This window comes from Sapajus apella, unplaced genomic scaffold (genome assembly GCF_009761245.1).
Source record: "Sapajus apella isolate SASKATOON/1434 unplaced genomic scaffold, GSC_monkey_1.0 scaffold2, whole genome shotgun sequence".
Lineage (NCBI taxonomy): Eukaryota > Metazoa > Chordata > Mammalia > Primates > Cebidae > Sapajus > Sapajus apella.
Window position 1 is genome coordinate 7,665,101 of NW_022436942.1, and position 12,187 is coordinate 7,677,287.

The 12,187-nt window shown below is 33.3% G+C and overlaps 1 protein-coding gene across 4 annotated transcripts in view; it reads left to right on the plus strand.

Annotated features, from left to right (window-relative positions):
• Positions 1 to 12,187, plus strand: part of SLCO1A2 (solute carrier organic anion transporter family member 1A2) — a 60,570-nt gene that overhangs the window by 29,543 nt on the left and 18,840 nt on the right. For all 4 annotated transcript variants that reach the window (XM_032287748.1, XM_032287777.1, XM_032287767.1 and 1 more), the window contains 6 exons: positions 359 to 457; positions 1,016 to 1,237; positions 3,694 to 3,858; positions 5,826 to 6,021; positions 7,374 to 7,539; positions 8,470 to 8,642. In XM_032287748.1, the coding sequence (XP_032143639.1) occupies positions 359 to 457; positions 1,016 to 1,237; positions 3,694 to 3,858; positions 5,826 to 6,021; positions 7,374 to 7,539; positions 8,470 to 8,642 (1,021 nt within the window). The remainder of the gene's footprint in view (positions 1 to 358; positions 458 to 1,015; positions 1,238 to 3,693; positions 3,859 to 5,825; positions 6,022 to 7,373; positions 7,540 to 8,469; positions 8,643 to 12,187) is intronic.

The following is a 12,187-nucleotide window of genomic DNA, read 5'->3' on the forward strand; positions in this document are numbered from 1 at the left end:
GCTCCCAAAACGTGGCTGTGGGATGAATTAACAGGACCTCGGTTATATCACGACCTAGTTAATGGCATGATCCCAGCTGGGACTGCCTGTGCTGCTACAGCAAATCTTTACCCGTGATGCAGCATGAAAAAGAATTTGAAGGCTGGGGAAAGTGGCCTTAAATTATGAGGTTCTTTTTCAACATTTATAGAAAAAAGCATTACTTATATGTACATCAACCTTAACTTTTGTATAAATTGTATATCTAGTCAAAAGTATCTAAGGCAAAAACATTCACTCTTCAGGTTTTTCATGGGCCTAGAACTTTTTCTGTGGGCATATAACTGTACTATAACCTTATATTTTTATTTATTTTTAGGGTTTGTAGAAACAGGAGCTATTATTGGTCCTTTGATTGGACTTTTGCTGGCATCATTCTGTGCAAATGTTTATGTTGACACTGGATCTGTGAACACAGGTAATTCAATAAAATCTATTTTTACAGTGTCTAGAGTATATGAAGCATCTCAGATATGTTATGATATATAATCATGACCTAACTTAGCCCTCAATTTGATAAATGATCACCACTTTACAAGTGAGCAAACTGTAGTGGAGGAGTTTAAATAACTTTTCAAATATTCCAAACCAGAAAGCAGTAAAGCAAGATATAAAATGCTAATCTGACACAGAATCCCATCTACTGCACTTCAACTATGTTTCTTGGTTTTAAAATATTTAAGCATGTAGGTTTGAATTTATTTCAATTAAGCAATCATTTGTTGATGACAAAATATAACCTGTAATTGTTTAGTTAATATCTGCTTTTAAATCCCTTACATGATAGATAACCAGCCTAATTTATGACTAGATAATAATATAATACCACATATTATTAGAAAAATTTTATCAGTGTCTGAACTATAAGCAAATTTTGTACTTGGTTAGGACCTGATTATTATAATTTAAAAAATTTTCTATAGTCCATATGGAAAATACTGATTAAGCTAACAAAAGTGTGTATATTTTTTTACAGATGATCTGACCATAGCTCCTACTGATACTCGTTGGGTTGGTGCATGGTGGTTTGGCTTTCTGATTTGTGCAGGAGTTAATGTGCTCACTGCCATTCCTTTTTTCTTTTTGCCCAAAACACTTCCAAAGGAAGGACAGGAGGATAATGCTGACATCATTAAAAATGAAAATGAAGAGAAAAAAAGAGAAGAGGTCAAGAAGGAAAAAAATGGAATCACTAAAGGCAAATACACATATTTTAAATACTATGAAATTGACCTTTTATTTCATATAGATATGTCTGTATTTTAGTCTAACATTATGATATGCTATGCTGTGTTGAGACAATTTGTCATCAACAGTCACCAGTCAATAATACCTAACTAGTCTGATTCTTCCTGTGCTACTACTTGAAAAGACATAGTATAATTTGAAAGCTGAATTATTTCAGATCAGCATTTATGTAAACTTTGATGTCAGTCTTGGCACTCTCTCTCTCATATGTATATATATATGGTCCCATTTGCTCTAAAAAACCCATGTTACAAAGATCGTAGGTTGAATTGAAACAAAATGAACAAGTAAATTTAAATTAAGAACAAAAGTAGGAAAAAATATACTCTAATCCTAATGGATAGCATAGTTTTGTAACTAACATGTTAGTTTAATTATGAGCTTCCTAGAAATTAAGGCAGAAAAAACAAACAAACAACAACAACAACAACAAAACCAAATAACACAACAGAAAACCATGATAGGTGACCCAACTCTCTCTACTTGGTAGTGGGAAGAATAATAATTTACAAAAAGAAGCAGTTTCTCAGAAAGAAATTGTAAAAAAAAAAAATTTAAAAATGATCATATGATGTGTGATACAGGTAATATTGAGCAACGCAGTGATTTTCCAGGAAATGCGGGGGTATATTTCATGTAACTTTTTTTTTTTTTTTGGTACAGAACCTCAATAAAAGCTCAAAGCATAATTTACAGAAGGTTTTTCTGTGGGAAACTAAACTAAGATAGTCTAAGTATTTAGTACTCAAGAGCACTGATTCTTAAACTTGGTGGCACATTGCAATCACCTAGAAAATTCAAAAAACAACTGATGGCTGAAAGTTCTGTAGTATTCCCAGAAGGTCTGATTTAAATAGTGTGGATATGTGGTGTGGGTATTGGAACATAAAAATGTTTATTTGGTGGATGGGGAGGGGCTCGGTTTTCTGTAAAATGGGGATAATGATAGTACTTGTTATAGAATTGTTGTGTGAAGGTAAAAAACATTCTAGCACACATTATGATTAATACTGATACTAATGTTAGTACTTTTATTGTTGCCGTTGCTGTTTCTATCATCACCCATAAATTACAATGTTATTTTGCATAGAATTTTTCTTAACAATTATAAATTCTCTTAAATCATAATTGAGCATAATTTAACACATCTTGGGTCATTAGGAGCCAACTCAGAATCTTGCAAATTCTCAGGATCATTCTGATGAGATTAAAAACTCTTCCCTAAAGGGTAGTTATGGACTGATAAACCTCTTGCAATCTGCAAAATCAGTTCTGTTTTCAAAATTACAAAAGAGCTTAGCTTGTTGTAAGAAATAGAAAACAAAGTTGTGTTACTGAGATGCATCTATTAGGATAGGGGTGTCAACAAACATGTGTGACTTAAAAACCTTCAGAGTTTGGACAACATTTCGCTCTCCTATCAGGTCCCTATTCACAAATACAAATTCTACAGTTATAATTTATTTATTTGCATTAATCTGTGCTTCTTCCTTTTCCAGATTATTTATTTATTGAAATTTTGTTCCAGAATGAATTGTGAGCAGTTTATTAAACAAGCCAGTATAGTATAAAATAAGAAAGTCAAGACAGATAACATGTAGACAGGAAAAGTAAAAGGAAATTAAAGTGAGAACTTGAGCCTACATGGCAGCTGTGTGACCAAGAACATTTACAAGAGGCAGGCCACACGTTTGGCTCTGTGGATTTTTCAAACAGGAATAATTTTTGGTTAAATCATTTACATAGTCCTTAGAATGTACCAAATGAATCAGCATCTCTGAGGGTGGAACTGGATGTCGGTATTTTAAAAAATATCTTCAGGTAGGTCCTTTTGTGAATCATTGGCAGAACTACTGAAATTGTTGTTCTGAAGAAGCAAAAAATTTCCAGATACTTGAGAACATTTATATTTCAATAATTCCCACATATATCTTCATTTCAAATGTTCAAGGCGTGATAACATAAATATTTATGTGAAGCCTCTTTATCAAATTGATTTCCCTCCAGATTTTACAGAACAGAACAAGCACCTTTCATTCTAATGAATGGTAGAAAAGAGAATATATTAATAGAAGAACAAAAGATTAGAAATAAAATGCTGTGGACACAGACAATATTTTGGTCACCTTGCAGTTTTGCTAATTCATCTTTAAGAGTCAATAGTGACTTACTGAGGGAAAAACTATTGTGTTCTGATCCCTACCCAGTCAGCTGCATCACTGACCTCCAGAAGTCACCAAAACTTTGCTATGACTTCAGCTTTCAAGGAGAAAAAAGAATTAACAAACACATACACATTACAAATAGTAAAAAGCATAATTTGTTGAGGAGGTGGATGTTTCAGGAAAAGCCAATCAAAATGCAAAGCCAAGTTCATTTGACACAGTTGTCATTCTTTCATTTCAGATTTTTTACCATTCATGAAAAGTCTTTCCTGCAATCCAATTTACATGCTTTTCATACTTATAAGTGTGATACAGTTTAATGCATTTGTTAACATGATCTCCTTCATGCCTAAATACCTGGAACAGCAGTATGGAAAATCATCTTCGGATGCGATCTTTCTAATGGGTATGTTTGTTTTTCTCTGCATTAGTAGTACACTTTTTTTTTTTGAGATGGACTTTTGCTCTTATTGCCCAGGCTGGAGTGCAATGGCATGATCTCAGCTTACCACAACCTCCGCCTCCTGTGTTCAACTGATTCTCCTGCCTTAGCCTCCCGAGTAGCTGGGATTACAGGCATGTGCCACCACGCCCAGCTAATTTTGTATCCTTAGCAGAGACAGGGTTTCTCCACGTTGGTCAGGCTGGTTTCAAACACCCTACCTCAGGTGATCTGCCTGCCTTGGCCTCCCAAAGTCCTGGGATTACAGGCGTGAGCCACTGCGCTTGGCTGAGTAACACTTTTTTTACCCATGAAGTAGTGAACAGTGCGATGGTGGGTGTAGCAAATTCCTAAGTTGATGTCTTTTAGAATATCTTTTGTTTCTGCTGCATTTCTTCCTTGTACTCTCCAAAAAAAAAAAAAAAAATCAAGAAAGGATAGAGAAGGGAAGAGGTCAGAAGTATCTTGACTTTCTTCTCTTCTGCTCTCTGAAGTTCAGAATGTAAATTCATAATATTTATGAAAACCTTGGGGAGTGCAAAAATTAGATATTTTCAGATAGTCAATCTATTAATTTAAAAAAGAAGACAGAGTTAGCTCATTAGGAGTCTGCATTTTATTACCAAATTTTACTCTTTTGGTTCCAATTCCGAGATTCTATATTCCTCCTAATTTAATCTTTTGGTCCCTCTAGCGGTTTTAGGTGTCTCTGCAGTCATACACATTCGGCTTTTCATGAAATCACACTAACCTTAGTGGTTTTACCCTAACTTGGGTTTTTCTTGGGATCTTTTCACTGTTTTGAAAAGTCAATAGCCCAGGCTACTTGTATCCACACTACCTAAAGTGCCTGTGAAAGCTTCAAATACCTGGGGTTCCCCCTCAGACACACTGAATTAGACTCCCTGGTGTGGGGCTCTGGAACGGATTTTTAACAAGCTCTCTCAGTAATATGATCCAGGGAGCCAGATGTTCACATTGTATGGATGGAACCTAGAATTATCTTCTCGTTTTTCTACTTTTTTTTTTTTTATCTTCTTGGGGAGGTTTGATAGAGGAAGAGTGCTGGCCGGTAGCAGCAAGAAATGAAATGTAAATACACCTGACAGCAACAGGCTCAACAAAGTGACTTTCTAAAGTATCTTGAACTGGGTGTGGTGGCTCATGCCTGTAATCCCAGCACTTTGGGATGCTGAAGAGTGAGGATCATTTGAGACAAGGAGTTCAAGATCAGCTGGGACAACATAGCAAGATATCATCTCTACATTTTTTTTTAAAAAAATTAGCCAGTTGTGGTGTTGTGAGCCTGTAGTCCCAGCTACTTGAAAGGCTGAGATGGGAGCATCCCTTAAGCCCAGGAGCTGAGGCTGCAAGCTATGATCATGTCACTGCACTCCAGCTTGGGCAATAGAGTCAAATTCTGCCTCTAAAAAATGAAACGTAAAAGCACCTTGAGAGGAGTCTAATTCTTAACCAAAGCGGGATAAGTAACTAAAAAATTATACACATATACACATACATATATATATGTGTGTGTGTGTGTATATATATATATTCTCATCACACAGGATGGAGGGTAATAAATGAAATTACTCGTCAACATTGGCTTGCCACTCCTGCCTGGATCCTAAGAAGAGAGATTTTTTTTTTGTCATGATCTCTGCCTAAAAGAAATTTGCAAGCTACTGCAATGAGTTAAATGAATGAAATATGATAGCAGCAGTCTCCCAAAATATACTTCCCCATCATAGGGCATTTCAAAATCTCCCTGTGGGTAATGTGTAACTAAGTGGGGATAAAATTAAATCGTTCTTCTTCACTATGAGTTGGACCTAAATAGTATATTATGTAAGATGTATTACATAAAAGTGATAATGTATTTGTTCCTTTGGTAAGTCATCTTGTAAATCATATTATATTTGCATTTATAGGTGTTTATAACTTACCTCCAATATGTGTTGGATATATAGTTGGTGGTTTAATTATGAAGAAGTTCAAGATTACTGTCAAACAAGCTGCCCACATAGGATGTTGGTTATCCTTACTTGATTATCTTCTCTATTTTTTATCTTTTCTCATGACTTGTGAAAATTCTTCAGTTGTTGGAATAAATACCTCTTATGAAGGGTATGTTGTTTTCTAATGAATGTAAGAGTATTTCAACAAACAGTTAATATTATATTTTTTACAATGGCAATGCATGATCACATCATTTGCTTATTGGAGTTAAGGTAGTCATCTCTGGTCTTCTTCATCTGCCAATCAAAAGCCAATCTATCCAAGCTCTAGGCTTAGTAAAGAGTTGGGGACATATCACAGGGTGAGTGAATTTATAATTGTATGTACATGTGGCTGTATGTGTATGACTGTCTTTGTGATATCAGAGTAGACATTATCCTATCAAAGAAACTACCTAGAGTTTTAGGTTGTATTAAAATATGTTATCTATATAACTTATATTCTCATACTGAGTAAAATTAAGAGCTGACTACACAGTCAAAATAACCTTTATATGTTTTCACAATAGGCTTCAGTTTGGTATAACTGAATCCTAATACGTGATAAATTAATTAATATATACAGTCATATATTTCATTTGTATTGCTATGTCTAAAATATTGAATAGTTTCATATTTTGTATTCTGAATGTTATCTGTGTTTTATTGAAAGGTTTCCCATAGTGATGTACATTCAAATAATTCACTTCCAGGGCATATTTTGATAATCAAGCCATCAGTTAAAATGAAATAAAGGACATCCTAAAATATTTTTTCAAAATTATTAAGGTTTATTAGGTTGAAATAATTTCAAATGTAAAATCATAACATAATTTTATGTATGCTATTTGATTTGAGACTCATAAACTTCATTTAAGATAAGCATTGTTATCTCTACTTTACAAATGAAATTAAGATTCAAAAAGATTTAATGATAAAAGGAGTTCATTTCAAATCTCTTCAACCACATCAGTATAAAAATGGATTTTAAAATTGGAATAAATTTTAAAGATTTTTTCCATCTCCAATGATGCTAATTCACAGACAGAATGTGTAGAAAGTCACACTGTGATCTAGTCTGAATTCAGTTTCTAAACTACCATGCAAATGCTCTTTCAATCACATTATAACCACTGGTCACTCTTGATATTAGTAGAATGTGTTTCTTTAATTCAAATATCTATGTTTCTTGAACTAAATGTATTATCTACATTATAAATGGAATTTGCAGATTTTATTTTCTCATGTTAGTCCTGTCTTGTTATTTGCTACCTAATGTATCAATCACAGAGGCTATGCGGTCATCAAAGCAGGTCTCTTTAATATCAGAGCTACAGTACACAGGCCACATATTGATGACTAGAAGATTTCTTTTTCTATTCATGGGAGGAGAGGAAAACTAGTTGGGGATTGAGATGAAAAGAAGAAAAAAATGATTGAATCATCTTTTAGTATCCATGACATTATTTTAAATCGTTTCAGAATTCAGCAAGATTTATATGTGGAAAATAACATTTTTGCTAATTGCAATGCGGATTGCAACTGTCCAACTAAAATATGGGATCCTGTGTGTGGAAACAATGGCTTGTCTTATCTGTCGGCTTGTCTTGCTGGTTGTGAGACATCCCTTGGAGCGGGAATAAACATGGTAAGACATCCTATTTAACGGAACTTTTTTGAGTTGTATTGGTACTTCCCAACTATGAACTGGGCCTGCATTTAATAAAGGTAAAATTAATATTTCCTTAAAACCAAATTAGTTTTTTTGTTTGTGGAAAAATAACTCTGTAATAGTCACTTGATTACCTTTTATTCCCAGATCTTATGTAAAACCTTCATAGCATCTGAACAATGATCTGAAATTTCCAAGCAGTTCATAATATTTCTCAAATAACTTGGGTTATAAATACTCTGGGCTAAAGCATTTTTATAATTGAGATAAAATTGGCAGTTTTGATTTCAATTATCCAGGTAATTGCCTTGCTATATATATATTTTTTTTTCTTGTGTATTTGTATGGATGTGCTTTCTGTGTTTTTCACACTCTTACAGTTATTTAAAAATTTAGAATTAAGAATGTTCTCTTGCCTCTAAGATATCACAATATAACCACAATATTAATAATCATATAATGTTGGTTAGTGACTAAGTAATAAATTGTAATTTTTATTAAGACCTGGAAACATAAAAAAAATTAACTCTGTTTTTGAAGTAAACTATTTCTTTTGAAGCAAAGCTTTGTTTATTTATAAGCATCTAAATATTTCAATTGAGCACTCTGGAACAGATTTTGTCGAATGTAGTGCTGTGTCAAAACAGTGTTTTAAAAAAGTGTGTATTTAGGGTAGCTTATCAGTTATTACAAATTTACAATATATATTTAGAAAAATATACCATTTTCTGAAATCACCCTTCCACGTTTTGTTACATGCTGTAATCTTGAGAGACATCATAATGGAGATGGAGTAAAGGGAACAAGCAGTCTCCATCTTGATCCAACTGGCTGTGTAGAAAATGTTTAAAATTTGTGTTCAAGATTTTTCTTGCTTAGGTAATATAATATATTATTTTTTGACAGGTGTTCCAAAATTGCAGCTGTATTCAAACATCAGGAAATTCATCTGCAGTTCTTGGGCTGTGTGACAAAGGACCTGACTGTTACATGATGCTCCAGTACTTCCTAATCTTGTCAGCAACAAGCAGTTTCATTTATTCTTTGGCTGCCATACCTGGATACATGGTTCTCTTGAGGTATAATAATTATTTTCTTTATTTAGATTTTTTTGGCAGGTCATTTAGTAAGGTAGCTTGTTCTAAGAAAGTCACTCGGGACTCATAGTAACTAAGAACTCAGTGCTCTAATGTGCCATTTATTAAGGGTTTTGTATTAAAGATTGTTGAATTTCAGAAAATTTTAAAGTTAGCAATGCATATGTTCATCTGCTGGCGTTTCACACCCTATTCCTCCCTATTTTTCTTCCTTATTTCTTAGAGTTAAATTAGTGGACCTCTCATTTTGTGACAAAAGAGGCACATTTTTATCTTAGGGTAGGACACATAAAATGGCCATTTTGATAGGTAAAGAGTGGGTGCTTGGCAGCCATTTCCTAGGGTTCAACCTATAGGACAGCAGTGCAAAGCTGTCTCTCACCAAGGTCACTTGATCTTTCTGAGCTCAATTTTTTTTAATAATAATGAGCATAATAATAAAAAATGCTCTTACAAGGCTACTGTCAGACATCAATGCTGAAGGACTTTCTAAAACTAGGAAATTTCAGAGCCAGTTTTCAAATTTAGGTATATTAAATAAATCTTCTTTCAACTACACCACACTTCACACCTAGTAAACAATCCTAAACATAGTTTGGATTTTTTTCTCTTCGTCTTTTGGAACTCAAAAGTAGAGTTGAGTTAATCACAATGCTCAACTCGTAACATTATCATAGGCCAGACCAAGGATTCTCTCTTATTTTGCTTTATTTATTTATTTATATTCAATTCCCTACTCCCAGTCCCCATAGGTGCTCACTTATGCTTACTTAAATGTGACAAAAAAGTCATTAAATATGCATTTTATTTGTAAAAAATTAAAGTTTTTTGGTGTATGTGTTTTTATATTCACACCAACAGCAAGTGTGCTACTAAGTCTTGTTTTGTTCATAAGGTAGATGCAGAGATAAATTTGCCAGTCCTACTAGTATTTAGAGTAATTTTCATATCATCACTTCATGAAAGTCGGAATTTTCTAACTTTGTGATGCTGACTAATCCAATGTGTGTAAAATGCTAATGACAGCTCATTGATGTGTTAATATGCGATTTCCTGATATACTGAGCTTAAACATCTCTTCAAACAACTTTTTACCTATTTAGACTTCTGATTCATGATGCTCATTCAATTTATTTTGCCAATTTTACCCATTATATTTCCTATCTCCTATGTTTTTCTTGATGATTTTGATGATTACTACGTAAATTACAGATATTAATGCAATATTGTTTATATGATACAATTATCTTCAGTTACTTGTCTGCTTTCTTTTAACTTTTACAATGCCATTTACGGAATGAAATCTTAAATTTTGTTGTACTAAAATCTAATGATTTTCTTGTCTTAGTGTTTGTGTATTTGGAAGAGAAATTACATTTTAAAATTGCTTCCACATTTCTAACTTATAAAAATATTCCCTTAAATTTTATTCCCTCCTAGATTTCCAGCTTTACCTTTTGCACATAGTTTTTTAGGCCATCTCAAATCTATTTTTATGTGTGGTTTAAGGGACATAGATATCCAGCGTTATTTTTCTCCAAATAATAAAGTTGTTTTCCAGAATCGTAGCCTATATAATAGATCCCTTTTCCTTTAATTTGTGGTGCCACCATCTCAAGTTTTTCATCCTTATTCTGTTCCACAGATTTATTTGCCTGTTTTCATACCAGTGTTACCTTGATTTAATTACTTTGGCCTTGCAAATGTTAATCTTTCATATGGAACTTTTTCTCAGCCACCTGTCACCTTTACTTTTCCTTTATTCTTTTTTTCTCAAACTAATTTAGCTGTCTGTGGATCTTTATACCTTCATAAGAATTTCAGTTGAGTTTTTGTAGATTCCATAGATTACTTGAAGAAAATCTGACATCAAACATTTTTGAACTTGCAATATCCTCGCATTACCTTAAATATTCCTTTCTATCCTTAAATAAATTCTTAAAAATTTTTCATAAAGGTGATGTGCCATTAGATTGCTTCTTAAGAACTGCACATGAATATATAACTTACATATGCACATATGTATACATATACATGTATATACATGCACACACACATATATACTACAGCCACACAGACACATACATACATGCTTACACATAAACACATAGTGAAAAAAACAAATGGTTTCTCTGTTCATACAGAACACTTCTGACAGCCAGATGTGTGGATTATTTTTCTACACTGACCGATTCTGCAACACCAGCTGGGTGTTCTACAGTTTCATTCAATTCTCGCACTATCTACATAGACTTTGCATCAGATTGCACAAGTTAAAGGGCTCAGTCCTGCAAGACTGCCCCCACTTTAGATGTCAATCACAAGTCCAGATGTCCAGACACCCTGGGCTTCTTTTTTTGTTTGTTTGTTTTTTACCCTGGGCTTCTGACTGACAAGCTATGCATTAGGGTTGACTCCTCCACATAATTTTCTAGAATGGCTCATAGAACTCAGGGAAGAAACACTTTACTTATATTTACAGGTTTATTATGAAGGTTATTATAAAAGACACAAATGGAAACCAGGATGGAGTTGGGGTGTGCCACTCTCCTGGCATGTGGGTATGTTTACCAACTCAGAAGCTCATCAAATCTCCCTGTTCAAGAGCTTTTAGGAAGCTCGATCTTTAGCACAAACATCCCACTCCATCCTCCTGGAGGTCTGAGTGTGGGGCTGAGAATTCCAATCTTCTAATAACTTGGGTTTTCCTGGTGACCAGGCCCAAACTCAATCTGGGGCCCCACCCTATTGTCTCATTAGTATAGACTTTGGTGTGATCAAAACAATTTCCTTAAGAAAAATCTTAATCTCCTTAAGTCAAAATATCACTCAGGATGTTCCAAGGGAATTCTAAGAACCCCAAGGATCTGTGCCAGGAGCTTGGGACAAAGACCAAATATATTTCTTATGATAAGACACACACACACACACACACACACAGAATGGTACCATTACCATCACAAACATACAATATACAAATATATGCATACACATGTAAATATTTGTGATTGCAACTATATTAGATATGAATATGTATATTTGCGATTTTAAATTGATTTGTGTTTGTATTGATTGTAAATATGTTTAAATTTATATTTTTATTGCTTATAAATAATTTGCGATTATTAATGTGATTGTACATGGTATTTTATATATATATGTATAAATGTGTATCATTTCCTCACATACAAATGTAAATTTTATATTTAGATTGTAATTACCTAACATAATTAAAATTATGCATAAAATAAAAGTAAAAATCAGATTTAAAATAATTATATAATCATATATAAATATACATTCTTCTTTAATTTTTAATTTTATGGGTACATAGTACCTGCATATATTTACGGGTTACGTTAGATAGTCTAATACAGGCATACAGTGTATAATAACTACATTAGTGTAAATGGGGTATCCATTCCCACAAGCATTTATCATTTGCTTACAAGAAATTCAAGTACACTCTTTTATTTATTTAAAAATGTACAATTAAATTATTTTCCACTATAGTCACTCTGATACAC